This window comes from Coturnix japonica, unplaced genomic scaffold, assembly GCF_054131305.1.
Source record: "Coturnix japonica strain WE unplaced genomic scaffold, WE-NBRP24 Scf128, whole genome shotgun sequence".
In the NCBI taxonomy this organism is placed as follows: Eukaryota; Metazoa; Chordata; class Aves; order Galliformes; family Phasianidae; genus Coturnix; species Coturnix japonica.
In genome coordinates this window covers 12,778-40,192 of record NW_028189031.1, presented here as the reverse complement: position 1 = coordinate 40,192, position 27,415 = coordinate 12,778, and the positions used below count along the sequence as shown (strand labels likewise).

Sequence of the window (27,415 nt, the reverse complement as noted above, 5' to 3'; positions counted from 1 at the left end):
CCCCATAAGCTCCCCATGGCCTCCATTAGCTCCCTATGCCCCCCATAAGCTCCTTGTGCCCCCATAATCCCCCCATAAGCTCCTTGTGCCCCCATAAACCCCCTCTGCCCCCCATAACCCCCCCATAATCTCCCCGTGCCCCCCATAAACCCCCCATATGGGCTCACGTCGTTCTCGGAGGTGCCGCAGATGTTGCAGCACTTGCACTCGATGCATTGCCAGCGATACGTCTTCACAGCCGCCATCATCACCGGCGTGAACTGCAGGCACGACGGGTGGCCTGTGGGGCAGGGGGGGATATGGGGGGATATGAAGGGTTATAGGGGGATATGGGGGGATATGGGGGGATATAGGGGGGATATGGGGAGATATGGGGGGATATGGGGGGATATGGGGGAATATGGGGGGGATATGGGGGATATGGGGAGATATGGGGGGATATGGGGGGATATAGGGGGATATGGGGGGGATATAGGGGGGATATAGGGGGATATGGGGGGATATGGGGGGATATAGGGGGGATATGGGGGATATGGGGGGGATATGGGGGGATATAGGAGGATATGGGGGGGATATAGGGGGATATAGGGGGATATGGGGGGATATATGGGGGGATATGGGGGGATATGGGGGGATATAGGGGGGATATGGGGGATATGGGGGGATATAGGGGGGATATGGGGACAATGGGGGGATATGGGGGGATATGGGGGGATATAGGGGGGGACAGGGGGGTCAGGAGGATATAGGTGGGGTCAGGGGGATATAGGGGGATATAGGGGATATGGGGGATATGGGGGGATATAGGGGTTTATGGGGGGTCAGGGGGATATAGGGGTGGACAGGGGGGTTATATAGTGGATATAGGGGACATTAGGGGCCCACAGCCCCCAACCCCAATGGGGTGGACCCCTTCCCCATACGATAAGCCCCATAGACATTATAAGGTCCGGGATCTCACCGGACCTCCCATGGACATCAATCCCATAAAGAAATACCCATTTCCAAGTGGAAAAGACCCATTTCCAAGACAATAACCCTATTAGGAAAGGTCTATTGATCCCATGGACATCAATCCCATAAAGAAATACCCATTTCCAAGTGGAAAACCCTATAGGAAAGGTCTCTTGATGCCCATAGCCCCAAATCCCAATAGGGTCGACCCATTTCCAAGTGGAAAACCCTATTGGGAAAGGTCTTTTGATGCCCATAGCCCCCAATCCCAATGGGGTGGACCCCCTCCCCATACTATAAGCCCCATAGACCCGCTCACCGGACCTCCCATGGACATCAATCCCATAAAGAAATACCCACTTCCAAGTGGAAAACCCTATTAGGAAAGGCCTTTTGATGCCCACAACCCCAAATCCCAATGGAGAAAGCACTTCCCAAGTGGAAAACCCTATTGGGAAAGGTCTATTGATGCCCACAACTCCAAATCCCAATGGGAAAGACCCATTTCCAAGACAATAACCCTATAGGAAAGGCCTTTTGATGCCCACAGCCCCCCAATCCCAATGGGGTGGACCCTGTCCCCATATGATAAGCCCCATAGACATTATAAGGTCTGGGGTCTCACCGGACCTCCCATGGACATCAATCCCATAAAGAAATACCCATTTCCAAGTGGAAAAGACCCATTTCCAAGTGGATAACCCTATAGGAACAGCCTCTTGATGCCCACAGACCCCAACCCCAATGGAAAAGACCCATTTCCAAGTGGAAAAGACCCATTTCCAAGACAATAACCCTATTAGGAAAGATCTATTGATCCCATGGACATCAATCCCATAAAGAAATACCCATTTCCAAGTGGAAAAGACCCATTTCCAAGTGGATAACCCTATAGGAACGGCCTCTTGATGCCCACAGCCCCCAACCCCAATGGGGTAGACCCCCTCCCCATACTATAAGGTCTGGGGTCTGACCGGAGCGCCCGCAGTCGGAACACGAGACCAGCTCCTCGGGCTGCCCCGTTTTCTTGTTGATCTTGGAGTCCCCCAGGCAGAAATCGCAGTAATTGTTGGGCAGCGCCAGCCCGTCGGGGCCCTTCTTGGCTGCGGGGGGCAGAAATGGGGGAAAAAAGGGGAATTTAGAGGAAATTTTAAGGGGGGAAAATGGTGGGGAGTGGTTTTGGGTGGTGGTACGTGGGAATGGGGGAGATTGTCAAATAGCAAGGAACTGACCCCAAAATATCAACCAAACCCGTCAAGCAACAGCAACCCAACAAACAACCCCATCAACCGACCCCATTAACCAACCCTATTAACCAACCCTATTAACCAACCCCATCAACCAACCCCATCAACCAACCCCATTAACTAACCAACCCCATTAACCAACCAACCCCATTAACCAACCCCATTGACCAACCCCATTAACCAACCCATTAACCAACCCCATTAACTAACCCATTAAACAACCCCATCAACCAACCCCATTAACCAACCCCATTAACCAACCCCAAACATCAACCAACCCCATTAACTAACCCATTAACCAACCAACCCCATTAACTAGCCCATTAAACAACCCCATTAACCAACCCCATTAGCCAACCCCATTAACTAACCCATTAACCAACCCCATCAACCAACCCCATCAACCAACCCCATTAACCAACCCCATCAACCAACCCCATTAACCAACCAACCCCACTAACCAACCCCATCAACCAACCCCATTAACCAACCCATTAACCAACCCCATTAACCAACCCCATTAACCAACCCCATTAACCAACCCCATCAACCAACCCCATCAACCAACCCCATTAACTAACCCCATTAACCAACCAACCCCATTAACCAACCAACCCCATCAACCAACCCCATCAACCAACCCCATTAACCAACCCATTAACCAACCCCATTAACCAACCCCATTAACTAACCCCATTAACCAACCAACCCCATTAACCAACCAACCCCATCAACCAACCCCATCAACCAACCCCATTAACCAACCCATTAACCAACCCCATTAACTAACCCCATTAACTGACCCCATTAACCAACCAACCCCATTAACCAACCAACCCCATTAACCAACCCCATCAACCAACCCCATTAACTAACCCCAATAACCAACCCCATTAACCAACCCCATTAACCAACCCCATTAACCAACCCCATCAACCAACCCCATCAACCAACCCCATTAACCAACCCCATCAACCAACCCCATTAACCAACCCCATTAACCAACCCCATCAACCAACCCCATCAACCAACCCCATTAACCAACCAACCCCACTAACCAACCCCATCAACCAACCCCATTAACCAACCCATTAACCAACCCCATTAACCAACCCCATTAACCAACCCCATTAACCAACCCCATCAACCAACCCCATTAACCAACCCCATCAACCAACCCCATCAACCAACCCCATTAACCAACCCCATTAACCAACCAACCCAACTAACCAACCCCATTAAACAACCCCATTAACCAACCCCATTAACCAACCCCATTAACCAACCCATTAACCAACCCCATTAACCAACCAACCCCACTAACCAACCCCATTAACCAACCCCATTAACCAACCCATTAACCAACCCCATTAAACAACCCCATTAACCAACCCCATCAACCAACCCCATTAACCAACCCCATTAACCAACCCCATCAACCAACCCCATCAACCAACCCCATCAACCAACCCCATTAACCAACCCATTAACCAACCCCATTAACCAACCAACCCCATTAACCAACCCCATCAACCAACCCCATCAACCAACCCCATCAACCAACCCCATCAACCAACCCCATTAACCAACCCATTAACCAACCCCATTAACCAACCAACCCCACTAACCAACCCCATTAACCAACCAACCCCATCAACCAACCCCATTAACCAACCAACCCCACTAACCAACCCCATTAACCAACCCCATTAAACAACCCCATTAACCAACCCCATTAACCAACCCCATTAAACAACCCCATTAACCAACCCCATTAACCAACCCCATTAAACAACCCCATTAACCAACCCCATCAACCAACCCCATTAACCAACCAACCCCATTAACCAACCCCATCAACCAACCCCATTAACCAACCAACCCCATTAACCAACCCCATTAACCAACCCCATTAACCAACCCCATAAACCACCCCAACCAACCCCATAAACCAACCAACCCCATTAACCGACCCCAACCCATCAAACAACCGACCCCAACACTTCAACCAACCCCATTAACCAACCCCATAAACCAACCAACCCCATCAACCAACCCCATTAACTAACCCCAACACCTCAACCAACCCCATTAACCAACCCCAAACATCAACCAACCGACCCCAACACCTCAACCAACGCCATCAACAAACCCCATAAGCCAACCCCAACCCACCAACGAACCCCATTAACCGACCCCATTCACCAACCAACCCCATTAAGGACCCCAACACCTCAACCAACCCCATTAACCAACCCCATTAACCATCAACCAACCCCATTAACCAACCCCATTAACCATCAACCAACCCACCAACCAACCCCATTAACCGACCCCAACCCATCAACCAACCGACCCCAACCCATCAACCAACCCCTCCAACCCCAACCCATCCATCAACCCCAACCCCATCAACCAACCCCATAAACCACCCCATTAACCAACCCCAAACATCAACCGACCCCATTAACCAACACCAAGACCTCAATCAACCCCATCAATCAACCCTAAACATCAACCAACCCCATTAACCAACCCCAAACATCAACCAACCCCATTAACCAACCCCATTAACGACCCCAACACCTCAAACAACCCCATTAACCAACCAACCCCATTAACCAACCCCAAACATCAACCAACCCCATTAACCAACCCCAACCCATCAACCAACCCCATTAACCAACCCCAAACATCAACCGACCCCCCAGCCCCACTGATCCCTTACACTTGTGCTCCTCGGGTCGCTGTGACACGGGGGTGGGGGGCTGCGAGTCGTCCTTGTCCCATCAACCAACCCCATAAACCACCCCAACCCCATTAACCGACCCCATACATCAACCGACCCCATTAACCAACCCCCCCAGCCCCCCATATCCCCCAGCCCCATTGATCCCTTACACTTGTGCTCCTCGGGTCGCTGTGACACGGGGGTGGGGGGCTGCGAGTCGTCCTTGTCGTCCCATTACCAACCCCATAAACCACCCCAACCCCATCAACCAACCGACCCCAACCCATCAACCAACCGACCCCAACCCCATTAACCGACCCCCCCAGCCCCCCATATCCCCCAGCCCCATTGATTCCTTACACTTGTGCTCCTCGGGTCGCTGTGACACGGGGGTGGGGGGCTGCGAGTCCTTGTCATCCCATTACCAACCCCATAAACCACCCCAACCCCATTAACCAACCCCATAAACCACCCCAACCCCATTAACCAACCCCATAAACCACCCCAACCCCATTAACCAACCCCATAAACCACCCCAAACATGAACCGACACCCCCCAGCCCCCCATACCCCCCAGCCCCATTGATCCCTTACACTTGTGCTCCTCGGGTCGCTGTGACACGGGGGTGGGGGGCTGCGAGTCGTCCTTGTCATCCCATTACCAACCCCATAAACCACCCCAACCCCATTAACCAACCAACCCCATTAACCATCAACCAACCCCATTAACCATCAACAAACCCCATTAACCAACCCCAACACCTCAACCAACCCCATTAACGACCCCAACCCATCAGCCAACCCCATTAACCAACCCCATAAACCACCCCAAACATCAACCAACTCCAACCCATCAACCAACCCCATTAATGACCCCAACACCTCAACCAACCCCATTAACCAACCCCATTAACCAACCCCATTAACCATCAACCAACCCCATTAACCAACCGACCCCATTAACCAACCCCCAGCCCCATTGATCCCTTACACTTGTGCTCCTCGGGTCTCTGTGACACGGGGGTGGGGGGCTGCGAGTTGTCCTTGTCCCATCAACCAACCCCATAAACCACCCCAACCCCATTAACCAACCCCATAAACCACCCCAACCCCATTAACCAACCCCATAAACCACCCCAACCCCATTAACCAACCCCATTAACTGACCCCAACCCATCAACCAACCCCATAAACCACCCCAAACATCAACCAACCCCAAACATCAACCAACCCCATTAACCAACCCCATTAACCATCAACCAACCCCATTAACCACCCCAACCCCATTAACCAACCGACCCCCCCAGCCCCATTGATCCCTTACACTTGTGCTCCTCGGGTCGCTGTGACACGGGGGTGGGGGGCTGCGAGTCGTCCTTGTCGTCCCCCTCCTCGTCAGCCAGGTGTGAGTGCGCGTAGTGGTAACTCAACCCGGGTCGGTTCTTATAGCGCTTCCCACAGACTGAGGACGGAACCGGGACCCCCTGAGCACCCCCCTGAACCCACCGACAGCCCCCAACCCCACAACACCCCACCCAACGCTCCTAGACCCATTTCGGTGCTTTTTAGACCCATTTTGAAGGGTTTTTTGACCTATTTCACTTGGTTTTACCCCATTTTGCTGCTTTATAACCCCGTTTCGATCAGACTTTTGTCCTATTTCACCAGTTTTTACCCCATTTCTATCAGTCTTTTGCCCTATTTCACTTGGTTTTACCCCATTTTGCTAATTTTTAGCCTCATTTCAACCTGTCTTTTGCCCTATTTCACCTGGTTTTACCCCATTTCGCTGCTTTTTAGACCCATTTTGAATGTTTTTTTGACCTATTTCACTTGGTTTTACCCCATTTTGACTGGTCTTTTCCCCTATTTCACCTGGTTTTACCCCATTTTGCTGCTTTTTAGCCCCATTTTGACCTGTTTTCTGCCCCATTTTGTTGCTTTTTAGCCCTGTTTTGATCAGTCTTTTGCCCTATTTCACCTGGTTTTACCCCATTTCGCTGCTTTTTAGACCCATTTTGACTGGTTTTTTGACCTATTTCACCAGTTTTTACCCCATTTTGACCGGTCTTTTGCCCTATTTCACCTGGTTTTACCCCATTTCGCGGCTTTTTAGACCCATTTTGACTGTTTTTTTGCCCTATTTCACCAGTTTTTACCCCATTTCTATCAGTCTTTTGCCCTATTTCACCTGGTTTTACCCCATTTCGCTGCTTTTTAACCCTGTTTTGACTGGTTTTTTGACCTATTTCACCTGGTTTTACCCCATTTCGCTGCTTTTTAGACCCATTTTGAATGGTTTTTTTGCCCTATTTCACCAGGTCTTACCCCATTTTGACTGGTCTTTTGACCTATTTCACCTGGTTTTACCCCATTTCAATCAGTCTTTTGCCCTATTTCACCCGATTTTACCCCATTTCTATCAGTCTTTTGCCCTATTTCACCTTGTTTTACCCCATTTCAATCAGTCTTTTGCCCTATTTCACCTGGTTTTACCCCATTTCGCGGCTTTTTAGACCCATTTTGGATGGTTTTTTGACCTATTTCACCTGGTTTTACCCCATTTTGCTGCTTTTTAGCCCCGTTTTGACCTGTTTTCTGCCCCATTTTGTTGCTTTTTAGCCCTGTTTTGATCAGTCTTTTGCCCTATTTCACCTGGTTTTACCCCATTTTGCTGCTTTTTAGACCCATTTTGAATGGTCTTTTGACCTATTTCACGTGGTTTTACCCCATTTTGACCGGTCTTTTGCCCTATTTCACCTGGTTTTACCCCATTTCGCTGCTTTTTAGACCCATTTTGAATGGTTTTTTGACCTATTTCACCTGGTTTTACCCCATTTCCATCAGTCTTTTCCCCTATTTCACCTGGTTTTACCCCATTTTGCTGCTTTTTAGACCCATTTTGACCTGTTTTCTGCCCCATTTTGTTGCTTTTTAGCCCTGTTTTGATCAGTCTTTTGCCCTATTTCACCTGGTTTTACCCCATTTTGCTGCTTTTTAGACCCATTTTGAATGGTTTTTTGACCTATTTCACCTGGTTTTACCCCATTTTGCTGCTTTTTAGCCCCATTTTGACCTGTTTTCTGCCCCATTTTGTTGCTTTTTAGCCCTGTTTTGATCAGTCTTTTGCCCTATTTCACCAGTTTTTACCCCATTTCGATCAGTCTTTTGCCCTATTTCACCTGGTTTTACCCCATTTCTATCAGTCTTTTGCCCTATTTCACCAGTTTTTACCCCATTTCTATCAGTCTTTTGACCTATTTCACCTGGTTTTACCCCATTTCTATCAGTCTTTTGCCCTATTTCACCAGTTTTTACCCCATTTCAATCAGTCTTTTGCCCTATTTCACCTGGTTTTACCCCATTTCGCAGCTTTTTAGACCCATTTTGAATGGTTTTTTGACCTATTTCACCTGGTTTTACCCCATTTTGATTGGTCTTTTCCCCTATTTCACCTGGTTTTACCCCATTTTGCTGCTTTTTAGACCCATTTTGACCTGTTTTCTGCCCCATTTTGTTGCTTTTTAGCCCTGTTTTGATCAGTCTTTTGCCCTATTTCACCTGGTTTTACCCCATTTTGCTGCTTTTTAGACCCATTTTGAATGGTGTTTTGACCTATTTCACCTGGTTTTACCCCATTTTGACCGGTCTTTTGCCCTATTTCACCTGGTTTTACCCCATTTCGCTGCTTTTTAACCCCATTTCTATCAGTCTTTTGCCCTATTTCACCTGGTTTTACCCCATTTCTATCAGTCTTTTGCCCTATTTCACCTGGTTTTACCCCATTTCTATCAGTCTTTTGCCCTATTTCACCTGGTTTTACCCCATTTTGCTGCTTTTTAGCCCCATTTTGCCTCTTTTTACCCCAATTTCCCCCTTTTTTCCCCCAAAATCCCACCCTATAACATCCATCTCCATCGTCTGTCCCAAATCCACCTTTTTTCCACCCAAAACAACCCCCCATAGCAATGAATGGGGGATGGGGCCCCACCCGCAGCTGTTCTCATGGCCCGTCCTATTTGTGGTGTTATTTTAACCCTAAATACCCTTTTTTGGCTTGTTTTGACTTTATGGGGTGGGGTGGATTTTGGCTCAGCATCAAAGGAGACGTGGGGCCCTATAGGGGATATGGGGCGGCCCTATAGGGATATGGGGCAGCCCTATAGGGGATATGGGGGGATATGGGGGGGCCCTATAGGAGATATGGGGGGTCCTATAGGGGATATGGGGCAGCCCTATAGGGGATATGGGGGGTCCTATAGGGGATATGGGGCAGCCCTATAGGGGATATGGGGGGTCCTATAGGGGATATGGGGCGGCCCTATAGGGGATATGGGGGGCCCTATAGAAGATATGGGGGGGTCCTATAGAGGATATGGGGGGGTCCTATAGGGGATATGGGGTGGCCCTATAGGGGATATGGGGGGCCCTATAGGGGATATGGGGGCGGCCCTATAGGGGATATGGGGGGTGGCCCTATAGGGGATATGGGGGGTCCTATAGGGGATATGGGGGGCCCTATAGGGGATATGGGGCGGCCCTATAGGGGATATGGGGGGCGGCCCTATAGGGGATATGGGGCAGCCCTATAGGGGATATGGGGGGCCCTATAGGGGATATGGGGGGGCCCTATAGGGGATATGGGACGGCCCTATAGGGGATATGGGGCGGCCCCATAGGGGATATGGGGGGTCCTATAGGGGATATGGGGCGGCCCTATAGGGGATATGGGGGGGTGGCCCCAAAGGGGATATGGGTGGGGGGGGGCGGCCCTATAGGGGACATAGGGGGGTCCTATAGAGGACATAGGGGGGTCCTATAGGGGATATGGGGCGGCCCTATAGGGGATATGGGGGGTCCTATAGGGGATATGGGGGGGGCCCTATAGGGGATATGGTGGGGGGTGATCCCAGTAGTATTGGGTCTATTGGAGTCTATGGGGCTGTATTGGGTTCTATGGGGCTGTATTGGGGTCTATGGGGCAGTATTGGGGTCTATGGGGTCTATGGGGCAGTATTGGGGTCTATGCGGCTGTATTGGGGTCTATGGGGTCAATGGGGCAGTATTGGGGTCTATGGGGCTGTATTGGGGTCTATGGGGCAGTATTGGGGTCTATGGGGTAAATGGGGCAGTATTGGGGTCAATGGGGCAGTATTGGGGTCTATGGGGTCTATGGGGCAGTATTGGGGTCTATGGGGCAGTATTGGGGTCTATGGGGTATATGGGGAAGTATTGGGGCAATACTGGGGTCTATGGGGCAATACTGGGGTCTATGGGGCTGTATTGGGGTCTATGGGGCTGTATTGGGGTCAATGGGGCTGCATTGGGGTCTATGGGGCTGTATTGGGGTCTATGGGGCAGTATTGGGTTCTATGGGGCTGTATTGGGGTCAATGGGGCAGTATTGGGGTCTATGGGGTCAATGGGGCAGTATTGGGGTCTATGGGGCTGTATTGGGGTCTATGGGGCAGTATTGGGGTCTATGGGGCTGTATTGGGGTCTATGGGGCTGTATTGGGGTCTATGGGGCAGTATTGGGGTCTATATGGGGTCTATGGGGCTGCATTGGGTTCTATGGGGCAGTATTGGGGTCTATGGGGCAGTATTGGGGTCTATGGGGTCTATGGGGCTGTATTGGGGTCTATGGGGCTGTATATACAGCTGACATGCAAATCATATGCAAATAAGGCAATTAAACAGACTAATCATGCTAATTATACGCTGTAAACACAGAAACAACCTACAAACATAATGAATATGCAAATCAATGCGACTAATGAGGGATATCTGGTCTGATATGCAAATTATATGCAAATAATGAGCCCTAATTAATTAAGAGTTAATTAGGGGGAGCATGAGGTGGGGGAGGGGATGGAGAAAACAGAGATAACGAGCACAGAATGAAGGGGGGTAATTAGGGCTAATTAATAATTAATAGTGGCTAATTAATGACTATTTAATGGCTAATAATGGATAATTAATGCCAATTAATCCCTATTAATGGCTAATAATTGGTGATTAATGACTAATTAAAACCTATTGATGGCTAATAATGGATAATTAATGACTAATTAATACCTATTAATGGATAATAATGAATAATTAATGCCAATTAATCACTATTAATAGCTAATAATGGATCATTAATGCCAATTAATCACTATTAACGGCTAATAATGGATAATTAATTACTAATGATAACTATTAATGGCTAATAATGGGTGATTAATGACTAATTAGTGCCTATTAATGGCTAATAATGGATAATTAACGACTAATTAATACCTACTAATGGTTAATAATGGATAATTAATGACTAATAATAGCTATTAGTAGCTAATAATGGATAATGAATGACTAATTAATACATATTAATGGCTAATAATGGATAATTAATGACTAATTAATAACTAATAATGGATAATTAATGTAAATTAATACCTATTGATGGCTAATTAACGACTAATTAATACATATTAATGAATAATAATGGTGATTAATGACTAATTAATGCCTATTAATAGCTAATAATTAATGGTATATACAGGTAATAGAAATAAATAGTAGATAGATAAGATAAATAATAACATAAATAATAGAAAGATAATTAACGAGATAAAGTTAATGAGAAGCAGATAAAACTAATTAACGAAGTGACATAAATAATTACTATTAATTATATCTGTAATTATTAATTAATATTAAAAACCCCAAAAAATGGCAAAAATTGGGACAAAATAATGGAGAAATTAATTAATGATTAAGTGTGACCCCAATTAATGGGATAATTAATGGATAATTAATGGATAATTAATATAAAAAATAGTGAAATAATGAAATGGGGGAAAATGGCCCAAAATTTGAGGTGAAAAATGTTTAAAAAATAGGAAAAAAAAAAAATTAAAAATTAAAAAATAATAATTATTAAAAAGAAATAAATAAGGTTAATTAATAAATTAATTAATAAAATAATAATAATTTAATTGAAAATTAATTAAATTAATAAATAATAATATTAATTTTAAAAGATGGGGGCATAAAACCCATTAAAAATATTTAATTTAATAATTTAATTAATAAAAACTATTTAATATATAATATTAATATAAATTATTATTAATTATTAATATTAATATTTAACTATTAAAAATAATAAATTAATAATGATAATAAATTAATAGATTATTATTAGTAATAAAAATATAATAATAATAACTATTAAAATGGGCCCAAATTTTAATAAATAAGGTTATAAGGAAAGAAGGTTAATTAATAAATAATAATAATAATAATTTAATTAAAAATTAATTAGTTGATTAAATTAATAAATGATCATAATAATTTTTAAAGATGGGGCATAAAACCCATAAAAAATAAATCTATTAAAATAATAAAATATTAAAAAAATAATAAATTATTTTATTATTATCGTTAAATTAAATTAAATATAATATAAAAAATTAATAATAATAATAAATAATAAATATAAAATAAATAAATATACATTTAATATAAAAATTAAATATTAAATTATTATTATTATTAGCAATAATAATAATAATAATAATAATAACAACTATTAAAATGGGGCAAAATCCATAATAATAATAAATAATATTAATTAATATTAATTAATAATAATAAATATGACAATTAAAAAGGCCCAAATCCATAAAGAAATACGAAAAAAAACCCAATTTTTGGTGTATTTCTCCACAGAACAGCCATGGGATGGGGGCACAAAACTCATTAAAAATATAACTATTAAAAAATAATAAAAATAATAAATAATATTAATTAATAATAATTTAAAAAGATGACAAAAAAAAAGGCCGAAATCCATAAATAAACATGAAAAAAGGCCGAAATCCATAAAAAAATATGAAAAAAAAAACCAATTTTTGGTGTATTTCTCCACACAACAGCCATGGGATGGGGGCACAAAACTCATTAAAAATGAAACTATTAAAAATAATAAATTAATGGTAATAATAATTAAAAAAAAGACACTATAAAAAAAGGCCCAAATCCGTTAATTAACATTAAAAAAAACCCAATTTTGGTGTTTTTTTCTCCACAAACCCCCCATATCCCCCCCCCCCCACACACAGAAGCCCCCTCCCCCCCCGGCCGTACCTCGGTCGGGAGGTTTCAGGGGATTCTTTTGTTTGAAACTGTCTGAAATACAGAAAAAAGAGAAGTGAGAGCAGCGGGACGGACAGACGGACAGCGGGACAGCAGAGAGGGGAGGAGGGGGGGACATTTTGGGGCCAGTTTGGGCCATTTTGGGTCCTTTTGGGGCCCTTTTTTAGGCCTCTGGACGCCATTTTGGGACCCTCTGGACGCCATTTTGGGGCCCTGTTTTAGGCCTCTGGACGCCATTTTGGGGCCCTTTTTCCAGCCCTTTCTGGTCCTTTTTTGGTCCTTTGAGACCAATTTTGGGGCCCTTTATGGCTCTCTTTTTTTCTGGGGCCATTTTGGGGCCTTTTTTGGGTCCTTTTGTGGCCATTTTGGGCCTCTGGACGCCATTTTGGGACCCCTTCTTGGGCCTCTGGTAGCCATTTTGGGGCCCTTTGGACGCCATTTTGGAAGCCATTTTGGGGTCCTTTATGGCCTTTTTGGGCCTTTAAGAGAGAAGTGAGAGTAGCGGGACGGACAGACGGACAGCGGGACAGCGGAGAGGGGGGGAGGGGGGGACGTTTTGGGACCAGTTTGGGTCCTTTTGGGGCCATTTTTTGGGCCTTTTTTAGGCCTCTGGACGCCATTTTGGGGCCCTTTTTCCAGCCATTTCTGGCCCTTTTTTGGGCCTTTGAGACCAATTTTGGGGCCCTTTATAGCTCTATTTTTTGGGAGGCAATTTTGGGGCCATTTCTGGCCTTTTTTGGGCCCTTTTGTGGCCCTTTTTGGGCCTCTGGAGGCCATTTTGTGGCCCTTTTTTAGGCCTCTGGTAGCCATTTTGGGGCCTTTGGAAGCCATTTTGGGGCCCTTTATGGCTCCCTTTTTGGGGGGCAATTTTGGGGCCCTTTATGGCCTTTTTGTAACCCTTTTTCCAGCCCTTTCTGGCCCTTTTTTGGTCCTTTGAGACCAATTTTGGGGCCCTTTATGGCTCTCTTTTTTTTGGGGGCCATTTTGGGGCCTTTTGGGCCTTTTTTGGGTCCTTTTGTGGCCATTTTGGGCCTCTGGACGCCATTTTGGGACCCCTTCTTGGGCCTCTGGTAGCCATTTTGGGGCCCTTTGGACGCCATTTTGGAAGCCATTTTGGGGCCCTTTATGGCTCTCTTTTTTTGGGGGCCATTTTGGGGCCTTTTGTGGCCCTTTTTTAGGCCTCTGGAGGCCATTTTGGGGCCTTTGGAAGCCATTTTGGGGGCCATTTTGGGGCCCTTTATGGCCTTTTTGTAACCCTTTTTCCAGCCCTTTCTGGCCCTTTTTTGGTCCTTTGAGACCAATTTTGGGGCCCTTTATGGCTCTCTTTTTTTTGGGGCCATTTTGGGCCCTTTCATGGCCCTTTTTTGGGCCTCTGGAGGCCATTTTGGGGCCCTTTGGAAGCCATTTTGGGGGCCATTTTGGGGCCCTTTCTGGCCTTTTTGTGTCCCTTTTTCCAGCCCTTTTTGGCCCTTTTTTGGGCCTCTGGATGCCATTTTGGGGCCCTTTATGGCCTTTATTCCAGCCCTTTATGACTCTCTTTTTTGGGAGCCATTTTGGGGCCCTTTCTGGCCTTTTTGTGTCCCTTTTTCCAGCCCTTTATGGCCTTTTTTTTGGGCCTTTGGAGGCCATTTTGGGCCCTTTCATGGCCCTTTTTGACCCTTTTTCTGGCGTTTTCGTGCTCATTTTTTGACCCTTTCAAGTTCCCTTTCGCAGCCCTTTTTTCATAGTCTTTTTGGTGCCTTTTTTTGGCTCTTTTTAGCCCATTTTGGTGCCCCTTGTGGCCTTCTGAACCTCTTTGTGGCCCTTTTCACGCTCATTTTTGGGCCCTTTTTGTGCCTTTTCATGGCCCTTCCTGTGGCCTTTTGTGGTCCTTTCAGGGCCCATTTTTTGCTCATTTTGTAGCCCTTTTTTGCCCATTTTTCTACACTTTTTAATGCTTTTTTATACCCTTTCACAACCCATTTGGTGGCCCTTTCTGTGGCCTTTTTGGGTCCATTTCATGGCCTTTTTGTAGCCCATTTTATGGCCATTTTGAGCCCATTTTATGACCCTTTTCTACCTTCTAGAGCTGCATTTTTCAGCTATAAAACCCATAAAAACACCTTAACAAAGAAATCAAAGCTCAAATTGGGGATAAATAGACCCAAAAATGGTTCTTCCCTTCACAATTAATATAAATATCCCATTTTGGGTTTAATAATTAAGAATAATTAGTCCCAAAAGTGGTTCATCCCTTCACAATTAATATAAATATCCCATTTTAGGCTTAATAATTAAGAATAAATAGACCCAAAAATGGTTCATCCCTTCACAATTAATATAAATATCCCATTTTGGGCTTAATTAATTAAGAATTAATTAAGAATTAATTAATTAAGTTACTCACTATCGCACGCGTAGGGTTTATCCCTGTCCTCCAAAATGGCGGCGTCCAATTTCTTCCGTGCTCCCCCGACTCCTTTACCCTGGATTTAATGGGGGGGGGGGGGCAGGAAAAATAAGGTAAAATAAGGCAAAATTGGGCAAAATTGGGTAAAATTGGGATTGAAAGTCAATCCTTAATGGTTGGAGATAGGGATGATCCCACAGCGCCACTTGGTGGGGAGAGATTGCAATGATTTATTTGGGATAAATAGGTTCGATATGGGACTAAAAATGGTGTTTTTAAGGGGTAGAAATTTGCCCGATTTCTTGGTTTTTTGCCTTAAAATTGTGCTGTGATTCTCAGAACTAGATCAGGTTGCCCAGGAGACCTCATAGATCCCCATAGACCCCAAAGATCCCCATAGAGACCCCATAGATCCCCATAGAGACCCCATAGATCCCCATAGAGACCCCATAGATCCCCATAGACCCCAAAGATCCCCATAGAGACCCCATAGATCCCTATAGAGACCCCATAGATCCCTATAGAGACCCCATAGATCCCCATAGAGACCCCATAGATCCCTATAGAGACCCCATAGATCCCCATAGAGACCCCATAGATCCCCATAGACCCCACAGATCCCCATAGAGACCCCATAGATCCCTATAGAGACCCCATAGATCCCCACAGAGACCCCATAGATCCCTAGAGAGACCCCATAGATCCCCATAGAGACCCCATAGATCCCTATAGAGACCCCATAGATCCCCATAGAGACCCCATAGATCCCCATAGAGACCCCATAGATCCCCACAGAGACCCCATAGATCCCCATAGAGACCCCATAGATACCCATAGACCCCACAGATCCCCATAGAGACCCCATAGATCCCCATAGAGACCCCATAGAGACCCCATAGTGGCACATAGTAACCCATAGGGGGGACATTGGGACACATAGGGACACATAGTGACCCATAGGGGGACATTGGGACACATAGGGATCCCATGGATTACAGTGTAGAAATTTGCCCGATTTCTTGCTTTTTTGCCTTAAAATTGTGCTGTGATTCTCACCTTCGCTTTCCCTTTTCCCCTTCGTTTCGGTGTATCTTCCTCATAATCTTCATCATCCAAATCATCCAGGAAATCATCCGGTTCCAGGATACGCTATGGAAAGAAAAACGGGGTTTTTAACCTAAAACAACCCAAAAATCCAAAGGGAATTTGGGGTGAATTCATGAGGATTTGGGTGCGATCATGAAACCTCTGAGATTTAGGGTGGAATTATAGGATTAATGGCTGTTTTGTTAATGGGGAATTGTCCGTTTTTTGCTCTCGGATCCGTTTCTGTCTTTATTTTTCCTTAAAAAACCTTTTTTTGATGATTTTTAAGAGGTTAAAAAACCTCATTTTGCAAGAAATTGACCCAAAATGGAAAGGAAACTGAACTCTGCTTCAGCTGGGGGTCTATCTGCCCCATAGAATTCATATAGGGGTGGTCGGGGGTTGATCTGCCCCACAGAATTCATAAAGGGGGGGTTGGGGATTGATCTGCCCCATAGAATTCATATAGGGTGGTCGATCTGCCCCATAGAACTCATCTATGGGGATCTATCTGCCCCATAGAACTTATCAATGGGGCTCTATCTGCCCCACAGAACTCATCTATGGGGGTCTATCTGCCCCATAGAACTCAATCTGCCCCACAGAACCCATCTATGGGGCTCTATGTGCCCCACAGACCCCATCCATGGGGCGCCGTGGGTCCGTACCTTCCTGGCCCTACTGTTGCTAACAGGGAACCAATAGAACCTATCTATAGGGCTCTATCCACCCCACAGACCCAATCTATGGGGCTCTATCTGCCCCATAGAACTCAATCTGCCCCATAGAACCCATCTATGGGGCTCTATCTGCCCCATAGAACTCAATCTGCCCCATAGAACCCATCTATGGGGCTCTATCTGCCCCATAGAACTCAATCTGCCCCACAGACCCCATCTATGGGGCTGTATCTATGGGGCTGTATCTATGGGTCCGTACCTTCCTGGCCCTGCTGTTGGTGACAGGGAACCAATAGACCCCATCTATGGGGCTCTATCTATGGGGCTGTATCTATGGGGCTGTATCTATGGGGCTGTATCTATGGGTCCGTACCTTCCTGGCCCTGCTGTTACTAACAGGGAACCAATAGAATTCATATAGGGTGGTCTATCCGCCCCATAGAACCCATCTATGGGGCTGTATGTGCCCCACAGACCCCATCTATGGGGCTGTATCTATGGGGCTGTATCTATGGGGCTGTATCTATGGGGCTGTACCTATGGGGCTGTATCTATGGGGCTGTACCTATGGGGCTGTACCTATGGGGCTGTATCTATGGGGCTGTATCTATGGGGCTGTACCTATGGGGCTGTATCTATGGGGCTGTATCTATGGGGCTGTACCTATGGGGCTGTATCTATGGGGCTGTACCTATGGGGCTGTATCTATGGGGCTGTATCTATGGGGCTGTATCTATGTGTCCGTACCTTCCTGGCCCTGCTGTTACTGACAGGGAACCAATAGAATTCATATAGGGTGGTCTATCCGCCCCATAGAACCCATCTATGGGGCTCTATGTGCCCCACACACCCCATCTATGGGGCTGTATCTATGGGGCTGTATCTATGGGGCTGTACCTATGGGGCTGTATCTATGGGGCTGTATCTATGGGGCTGTACCTATGGGGCTGTATCTATGGGGCTGTATCTATGGGGCTGTACCTATGGGGCTGTATCTATGGGGCTGTATCTATGGGGCTGTATCTATGGGGCTGTATCTATGGGGCTGTACCTATGGGGCTGTATCTATGGGGCTGTATCTATGGGGCTGTACCTATGGGGCTGTATCTATGGGGCTGTATCTATGGGGCTGTATCTATGGGGCTGTACCTATGGGGCTGTATCTATGGGGCTGTATCTATGGGGCTGTACCTATGGGGCTGTATCTATGGGGCTGTACCTATGGGGCTGTATCTATGGGGCTGTATCTATGGGGCTGTACCTATGGGGCTGTATCTATGGGGCTGTATCTATGGGGCTGTATCTATGGGGCTGTACCTATGGGGCTGTATCTATGGGGCTGTATCTATGGGGCTGTACCTATGGGGCTGTATCTATGGGGCTGTACCTATGGGGCTGTACCTATGGGGCTGTATCTATGGGGCTGTATCTATGGGGCTGTATCTATGGGGCTCCATCTATGGGGCTGTATCTATGGGGCTGTATCTATGGGGCTGTATCTATGGGGCTGTACCTATGGGGCTGTATCTATGGGGCTGTATCTATGGGGCTGTACCTATGGGGCTGTATCTATGGGGCTGTATCTATGGGGCTGTACCTATGGGGCTGTATCTATGGGGCTGTACCTATGGGGCTGTATCTATGGGGCTGTACCTATGGGGCTGTATCTATGGGGCTGTACCTATGGGGCTGTACCTATGGGGCTGTATCTATGGGGCTGTATCTATGGGGCTGTATCTATGTGTCCGTACCTTCCTGGCCCTGCTGTTACTGACAGGGAACCAATAGAATTCATATAGGGTGGTCTATCCGCCCCATAGAACCCATCTATGGGGCTCTATGTGCCCCACACACCCCATCTATGGGGCTGTATCTATGGGGCTGTATCTATGGGGCTGTACCTATGGGGCTGTATCTATGGGGCTGTACCTATGGGGCTGTACCTATGGGGCTGTATCTATGGGGCTGTATCTATGGGGCTGTATCTATGGGGCTGTACCTATGGGGCTGTATCTATGGGGCTGTATCTATGGGGCTGTACCTATGGGGCTGTATCTATGGGGCTGTATCTATGGGGCTGTACCTATGGGGCTGTATCTATGGGGCTGTATCTATGGGGCTGTACCTATGGGGCTGTATCTATGGGGCTGTATCTATGGGGCTGTACCTATGGGGCTGTATCTATGGGGCTGTATCTATGGGGCTGTACCTATGGGGCTGTATCTATGGGGCTGTATCTATGGGGCTGTACCTATGGGGCTGTATCTATGGGGCTGTATCTATGGGGCTGTACCTATGGGGCTGTATCTATGGGGCTGTATCTATGGGGCTGTACCTATGGGGCTGTATCTATGGGGCTGTATCTATGGGGCTGTATCTATGGGGCTGTACCTATGGGGCTGTATCTATGGGGCTGTACCTATGGGGCTGTACCTATGGGGCTGTATCTATGGGGCTGTATCTATGGGGCTGTATCTATGGGGCTCCATCTATGGGGCTGTATCTATGGGGCTGTATCTATGGGGCTGTACCTATGGGGCTGTATCTATGGGGCTGTATCTATGGGGCTGTACCTATGGGGCTGTATCTATGGGGCTGTATCTATGGGGCTGTATCTATGGGGCTGTATCTATGGGGCTGTACCTATGGGGCTGTATCTATGGGGCTGTATCTATGGGGCTGTACCTATGGGGCTGTATCTATGGGGCTGTATCTATGGGGCTGTACCTATGGGGCTGTATCTATGGGGCTGTATCTATGGGGCTGTACCTATGGGGCTGTATCTATGGGGCTGTATCTATGGGGCTGTACCTATGGGGCTGTATCTATGGGGCTGTATCTATGGGGCTGTACCTATGGGGCTGTATCTATGGGGCTGTATCTATGGGGCTGTACCTATGGGGCTGTATCTATGGGGCTGTATCTATGGGGCTGTACCTATGGGGCTGTATCTATGGGGCTGTATCTATGGGGCTGTATCTATGGGGCTGTACCTATGGGGCTGTATCTATGGGGCTGTACCTATGGGGCTGTACCTATGGGGCTGTATCTATGGGGCTGTATCTATGGGGCTGTATCTATGGGGCTCCATCTATGGGGCTGTATCTATGGGGCTGTATCTATGGGGCTGTATCTATGGGGCTGTACCTATGGGGCTGTATCTATGGGGCTGTATCTATGGGGCTGTACCTATGGGGCTGTATCTATGGGGCTGTATCTATGGGGCTGTATCTATGGGGCTGTATCTATGGGGCTGTATCCATGGGGCTGTACCTATGGGGCTGTATCTATGGGGCTGTATCTATGGGGCTGTATCCATGGGGCTGTACCTATGGGGCTGTATCTATGGGGCTGTATCTATGGGGCTGTACCTATGGGGCTGTACCTATGGGGCTGTATCTATGGGGCTGTATCTATGGGGCTGTATCTATGGGGCTCCATCTATGGGGCTGTATCTATGGGGCTGTATCTATGGGGCTGTACCTATGGGGCTGTACCTATGGGGCTGTATCCATGGGGCTGTATCTATGGGGCTGTATCCATGGGGCTGTATCTATGGGGCTGTATCTATGGGGCTGTATCTATGGGGCTGTATCTATGGGGCTGTATCTATGGGGCTGTACCTATGGGGCTGTATCTATGGGGCTGTATCCATGGGGCTGTATCTATGGGGCTGTATCTATGGGGCTGTATCTATGGGGCTGTATCTATGGGGCTCTATGTGTCCGTACCTTCCTGGCCCTGCTGTTACTAACAGGGAACTCCCCCAGGCTGTCGTCGTCCAGCCGTGGGTCCGGGAGGTTCCGTTTGTCCAGTGGGTCCGTCCTGAGCAGCGCCTCCAAACTGCTGCCGTCCTGACACACAACTGAGTCCTTGCGCTGGGGCTGCTCCGAGTCTGTAATGGGGAATAGGGGGTTGGTTGGGAGGGTCCTGGAAGGGGAACAGGGGGTTGGGAGGGTCCTGGAAGGAGAAGGGTTGGGTTGGAAGGGTCCTGGAAGGGCAGAGATGGGGTTGGGAGGGTCTCTAATGTGGGTTGGGTTGGGTTGGAAAGGTCCTGGAAGGGGAAGGATTGGGTTGGAAGGGTCCTGGCAGGGGAACAGCGGGTTGGGAGGGTCCTGGAAGGGCAGAGATGGGGTTGGGAGGGTCCTGGAAGGTCATAGGTTGGGTTGGGAGGGTCCTGGAAGGGTCCTGGAAGGGCAGAGGTGGGGTTGGGTTGGGTTGGAAAGGTCCTGGAAGGGGAAGGATTGGGTTGGAAGGGTCCTGGAAGGGCAGAGGTGGGGTTGGGTTGGGTTGGAAAGGTCCTGGAAGGGGAAGGATTGGGTTGGAAGGGTCCTGGAAGGGCAGACATGGGGTTGGGTTGGGTTGGACACAGCACTGAGTCCTTGCGCTGGGGCTGGTCCGTGTCTGAAAGGGGAATAGGGGTTGGGTTGGGAGGGTCCTGGAAGGGGAACAGCGGGTTGGAAGGGTCCTGGAAGGGGAACAGGGGGTTGGGAGGGTCCTGGAAGGGGAACAGGGGGTTGGGAAGGTCCTGGAAGGGGAAGGGTTGGGTTGGAAGGGTCCTGGAAGGGCAGAGGTGGGGTTGGGAGGGTCCTGGAAGGGTCCTGGAAGGGGAACAGCGGGTTGGGAGGGTCCTGGAAGGGCAGAGGTGGGGTTGGAAAGGTCCTGGAAGGGGAAGGGTTGGGTTGGAAGGGTCCTGGAAGGGTCCTGGAAGGGGAACAGCGGGTTGGGAGGGTCCTGGAAGGGGAACAGGGGGTTGGGAGGGTCCTGGAAGGGCAGAGGTGGGGTTGGAAAGGTCCTGGAAGGGGAAGGGTTGGGTTGGAAGGGTCCTGGAAGGGGAACAGTGGGTTGGAAGGGTCCTGGAAGGGCAGAGGTGGGGTTGGGAGGGTCCTGGAAGGGCAAAGATTGGGTTGGAAAGGTCCTGGAAGGGGAACATGGGGTTGGGAGGGTCCTGGAAGGGGAACAGGGGGTTGGGAAGGTCCTGGAAGGGGAAGGGTTGGGTTGGAAGGGTCCTGGAAGGGCAGAGGTGGGGTTGGGTTGGGTTGGAAAGGTCCTGGAAGGGCAGAGATGGGGTTGGAAGGGTCCTGGAAGGGGAACAGCGGGTTGGAAGGGTCCTGGAAGGGTCCTGGAAGGGGAACAGCAGGTTGGGAGGGTCCTGGAAGGGGAATAGGGGGTTGGGTTGGGAGGGTCCTGGAAGGGGAACATGGGGTTGGAAAGGTCCTGGAAGGGCAGAGGTGGGGTTGGAAAGGTCCTGGAAGGGGAACATGGGGTTGGGAGGGTCCTGGAAGGGCAGAGATGGGGTTGAGTTGGGTTGGAAAGGTCCTGGAAGGGCAGAGATGGGGTTGGAAGGGTCCTGGAAGGGGAACAGCGGGTTGGAAGGGTCCTGGAAGGGGAAGGGTTGGGTTGGAAAGGTCCTGGAAGGGGAACAGGGGGTTGGAAGGGTCCTGGAAGGGCAGAGGTGGGGTTGGGTTGGGTTGGACACAGCACGGAGTCCTTCCGCTGGGGCTGGTCTGTGTCTGTAAAGGGGAACAAAAGGTCCTGGAAGGTCAGAGGTTGGGTTGGATTGGGTTGGGTTGGCTTGGAAGGGACCTGGAAGGGCAGAGATGGGGTTGGAAGGGTCTCTAATGTGGGTTGGGTTGGGTTGGAAAGGTCCTGGAAGGTCATAGATGGGGTTGGGTTGGGTTGGAAGGGTCTGGAAGGGCAGAGATGGAGTTGGGAGGGTCCTGGAAGGTCATAGGTTGGGTTGGAAAGGTCCTGGAAGGGGAACATGGGGTTGGGAGGGTCTCTAATGTGGGTTGGGTTGGGTTGGAAGGGACCTTAAAGGTCATAGATTGGGGTGGGAAGGGTCGTTATAGGTCATAGATTGAGTTGGGTTGGGTTGGAAAGGTCCTGGAAGGGCAGAGGTGGGGTTGGGTTGGGTTGGAAAGGTCCTGGAAGGGGAACAGGGGGTTGGGAAGGTCCTGGAAGGGCAGAGATGGGGTTGGGAGGGTCCTGAAAGGTCCTGGAAGGGGAGAGATGGGGTTGGAAGGGTCCTGGAAGGGGAACAGGGGGTTGGAAAGGTCCTGGAAGTTCATAGGTTGGGTTGGAAAGGTCCTGGAAGGGCAGAGATGGGGTTGGAAAGGTCCTGGAAGGGCAGAGATGGGGATGGGTTGGGTTGGAAGGGTCCTGGAAGGGCAGAGATAGGGTTGGAAGGGTCCCTAAAGGTCATAGATTGAGTTGGGTTGGGTTGGAAAAGTCCTGAAAGGTCAGAGATTGGGTTGGAAGGGTCCTTACAGGTCATAGATGGGGTTGGAAAGGTCCTGGAAGGGGAAGGATTGGGTTGGAAAGGTCCTGGAAGGGCAGAGATGGGGTTGGAAGGGTCCTAACAGGTCATAGATTGGGTTGGAAAGGTCCTGAAAGGTCAGAGATGGGGTTGCGTTGAGTTGGGTTGGGTTGGAAGGGTCCTTAAAGGTCAGAGATGGGGTTGGAAGGGTCCTGGAAGGGCAGAGATGGGGTTGGGTTGGGTTGGAAAGGTCCTGAAAGGTCAGATATTGAATTGGAAGGGTCCTTAAAGGTCATAGATTGGGTTGGAAAGGTCCTGAAAGGTCAGAGATGGGGTTGGAAAGGTCCTGGAAGGGCAGAGGTGGGGTTGGAAGGGTCCTTACAGGTCATAGATTTGAGTTGGGTGGGAAAGGTCCTTAAAGGTCATAAATTGGGTTGGAAAGGTCCTTAAAGACTAAAGACTCATAGCATGGGTTGGCAAGGTCCTTGAAGATGAATAAGACACAGAATGGGTTGGCAAGGTCCTTGAAGATTAATAAGACACAGAATGGGTTGGCAAGGTCCTTAAAGGTCAAAGATTGGCTTGGGTTGGGTTGGAAGGGTCCTTAAAGGTCACAGGTTGGGTTGGCAAGGTCCTTGAAGCTTAATAAAACCTCATAGAATGGGTTGGCAAGGTCCTTAAAGATGAATAAGACACTGAACGGGTTGGCAAGGTCCTTAAAGCTCAAAAAAACCTCATACAATGGGTTGGAAAGGTCCTTACAGGTTATAGATTGGGTTGGGTTGGGTTGGAAGGGTCCTTAAAGGTCACAGGTTGGGTTGGTTAGGTCCTTGAAGCTTAATAAGACACTGAATAGGTTGTAAAGGTCCTGGAAGCTTAATAAGACACAGGCAAGGTCCTGGAAGCTCACCGGGTTTAATGGAAGGGAATGAGAGTCTGGGGTCCTCGGGAGGATGAGCGCGACGTTTCTTCCTCCATCGCCGGGCAGGGTACGAATAGAGCTGGCCAGCCGCTAAACCTGGAGAAAATGACCCAAAATCGAGAGAATTCAACCCAAAATCGAGAGAATTCAACCCGAAATGTGGGGCAGGAGAGAGATAACCCAATAAATGGGACCCCAATGGGACAATATGTGGGGCAGAACCGAACCCAGACCTACCCGAAATTGAGATAACCCAACTCAATGGAACCCAATGACCCAAAATTGAGAGAATTCAACCCAATATGTGGGTCAGGAGCGAGATAACCCAACCCAATGGAACCCAATGACCCAATATGTGGGTCAATGGTCCCCAGTGACCCAATATGTGGGTCAGGAGCGAGATAACCCAACCCAATGGAACCCAATGACCCAATATGTGGGTCAGGAGCGAGATAACCCAACCCAATGGAACCCAATGACCCAATATGTGAGTCAGGAGCGAGATAACCCAACCCAATGGAACCCAATGACCCAATATGTGGGTCAGAACCGAACCCAGCCCTACCCACCATTGAGATAACCCAACCCAACGGTACCCTATGGTCCCCAATGACCCAATATGTGGGTCAGAACCGAATCCAGCCCTACACATCATTGAGATAACCCAACCCAATGGTCCAATATGTGGGTCAGAAACGAGATAACCCAATCTAATGGTACCCAACATTGAGATAACCCAATTCAATGGTACCCAATGACCCAATATGTGGGTCAGGAGCGAGATAACCCAACCCAATGGTCCCCAGTGACCCAATATGTGGGTCAATAGTCCCCAATGACCCAATATGTGGGTCAGAACCGAACCCAGCCCTACCTGGACCCCGGTGCCTCTTCTCCATCCATATATAACAGTTGCTTTGGGCCACCCCGGTCTGAGAGTCGAGGAAGGGCAGGCGGACGCTGCGCTCGGCACAGAGCCGGGCGTTGTAGTTGTGGCATTGCTCCATGGCGTCCCGGTAGTATTGCTCACCCAGGCTGAAATTTGGGGGAAAAAGAGAGAAAAATGGGAGTTTTGGGGGTTTAGATGGCGATATATTGAGGGATTATGGGGGGAGGAGGGAGGGTTGGAATGGGAAATAGCGAGTTTTTGGGGTGATTTGATGGAGGAATGTTGGAGGGAGAGGGAAAATCTATGGGGTCAAGAATAAGATCTATCAATTTTGGGGTGTTTTGGAGAGTTTTGATGGAGGAATATTGAAGGAAGAAGAAAAAACTAAGCCAAAAAACAGGGCATCTTCCCAATTTTGGGGTGATTTGATGGAGGAATGTTGAAGGGAGAGGGAAAATCTATGGGGTCAAGAATAAGAACTATCAGTTTCGGGGTATTTTGGGGTATTTTGGGGTGTTTTGGGGTGATTTGATGGAGGAATGTTGAAGGGAGAGGGAAAATCTGTGGGGTCAAGAATAAGATCTATCAATTTTGGGGTGTTTTGGGGTGTTTTGGAGAGTTTTGATGGAGGAATTTTAGAGGGTGAGGGAAAATCTATGGGGTCAAGAATAAGATCTATCAATTTTGGGGTATTTTGGGGTATTTTGGGGTGATTTGGGGTGATTTGGAGAGTTTTGATGGAGGAATGTTGGAGGGAGAGGGAAAATCTATGGGGTCAAGAATAAGAACTATCAATTTTGGGTTGTTTTGGGGTGTTTTGTGCACAGCAACCCTATAGAGAACCACAGCAACCCTATAGAGAACCACAGCAACCCCATAGAGAACCACAGCAACCCTATAGAGAACCATGAAAACCTATGGAGAGCCACAGCAACCCTATAGAAATCTATGGGATCCTATGGGGGAACTCTATGGGATCCTATGGGGAGAAGCTCTATGGGATCCTATGGGGGGAACTCTATGGGATCCTATGGGGGATTTCTATGGGATCCTATAGGGGGAATCTCTATGGGATCCTATGGGGGGGCTATACATGTTCCTATAGGGTGAACTCTATGGATTCCTACAGGGGGATCTATATGGGATCCTATAGGGAGAACTCTATGGGATCCTATGGGGGGAACTCTATGAGATCCTATGGGGGGAAGGACACAATGAAGAGCTACAAGGCACCCCCTATAGGGCCCTATAGACCCACAGGAGCCCCTATAGGGCCCTACAGACCCACAGGAGCCCCTATAGGGCCCTATAGACCCACAGGAGCCCCTGTAGGGCCCTATAGACCCACAAGAGCCCCTATAGGGCCCTATAGACCCACAGGAGCCCCTATAGGGCCCTATAGACCCACAGGAGCCCCTATAGGGCCCTATAGACCCACAGGAGCCCCTATAGGGCCCCATAGACCCACAAGAGCCCCTATAGGGCCCTATAGACCCACAGGAGCCCCTATAGGGCCCTATAGACCCACAGGAGATCCTATAGGGCCCTATAGACCCACAGGAGCCCCTATAGGGCCCTATAGACCCACAGGAGATCCTATAGGGCCCTATAGACCCACAAGAGCCCCTATAGGGCCCTATAGACCCACAAGAGCCCCTATAGGGCCCTATAGACCCACAGTATCCCCTATATTTAGATATAGGACCCCATAGGAACAGCCCCCCCACCCCACAGCCCCCCATAGGCCGCAAACGAGGCCTACCCCCATTCACAACGCCTGTGTGTGTGGGGGGGCGGCCCTAAATCACCCTCACGACCCCACAGCCCCCCATAAGGACCCCCCAGAGCCCCATAACCGTGTTATATCCCCAGGATTTGGGGCAAAAAGAGGAATAAAAGGTGAATAAATGGGGGATTTTCACTCACAGCTTCACCACATTCTGAACCACCGCCGCCATTTTGTCTCCGCCGCCGCCGCCGGAGCTGCCGCTCTGCGCATGCGCAAAATGGCGGCGCCCATCCCCCGCCCGCCTTAATTCGGCGCATGCGCTGTGAGCGCGGCGCGGAGGGGAGGCCTTGGGGTTGTGCGCATGCGCGGGGAGGGGGGAATGGCGG

At 48.4% G+C, this 27,415-nt stretch overlaps 1 protein-coding gene across 1 annotated transcript in view; it reads right to left on the bottom strand.

Moving 5' to 3' along the window:
• The window catches only part of LOC107307286 (zinc finger protein ubi-d4), a 27,817-nt gene extending 538 nt beyond the window's left edge, over positions 1–27,279 (bottom strand). The window contains exons 1-10 of the mRNA XM_085535502.1: positions 27,227–27,279; positions 25,286–25,446; positions 24,400–24,507; positions 20,962–21,125; positions 16,521–16,613; positions 15,462–15,540; positions 13,067–13,108; positions 6,257–6,394; positions 1,929–2,057; positions 151–280 (exon numbers count right to left, since the gene is read on the bottom strand). Coding sequence (XP_085391628.1) covers positions 151–280; positions 1,929–2,057; positions 6,257–6,394; positions 13,067–13,108; positions 15,462–15,540; positions 16,521–16,613; positions 20,962–21,125; positions 24,400–24,507; positions 25,286–25,446; positions 27,227–27,258 — 1,076 coding nt within the window. The 5' untranslated portion in view covers positions 27,259–27,279. The remainder of the gene's footprint in view (positions 1–150; positions 281–1,928; positions 2,058–6,256; positions 6,395–13,066; positions 13,109–15,461; positions 15,541–16,520; positions 16,614–20,961; positions 21,126–24,399; positions 24,508–25,285; positions 25,447–27,226) is intronic.
• Between the last annotated feature and the right edge of the window lie 136 nt (positions 27,280–27,415).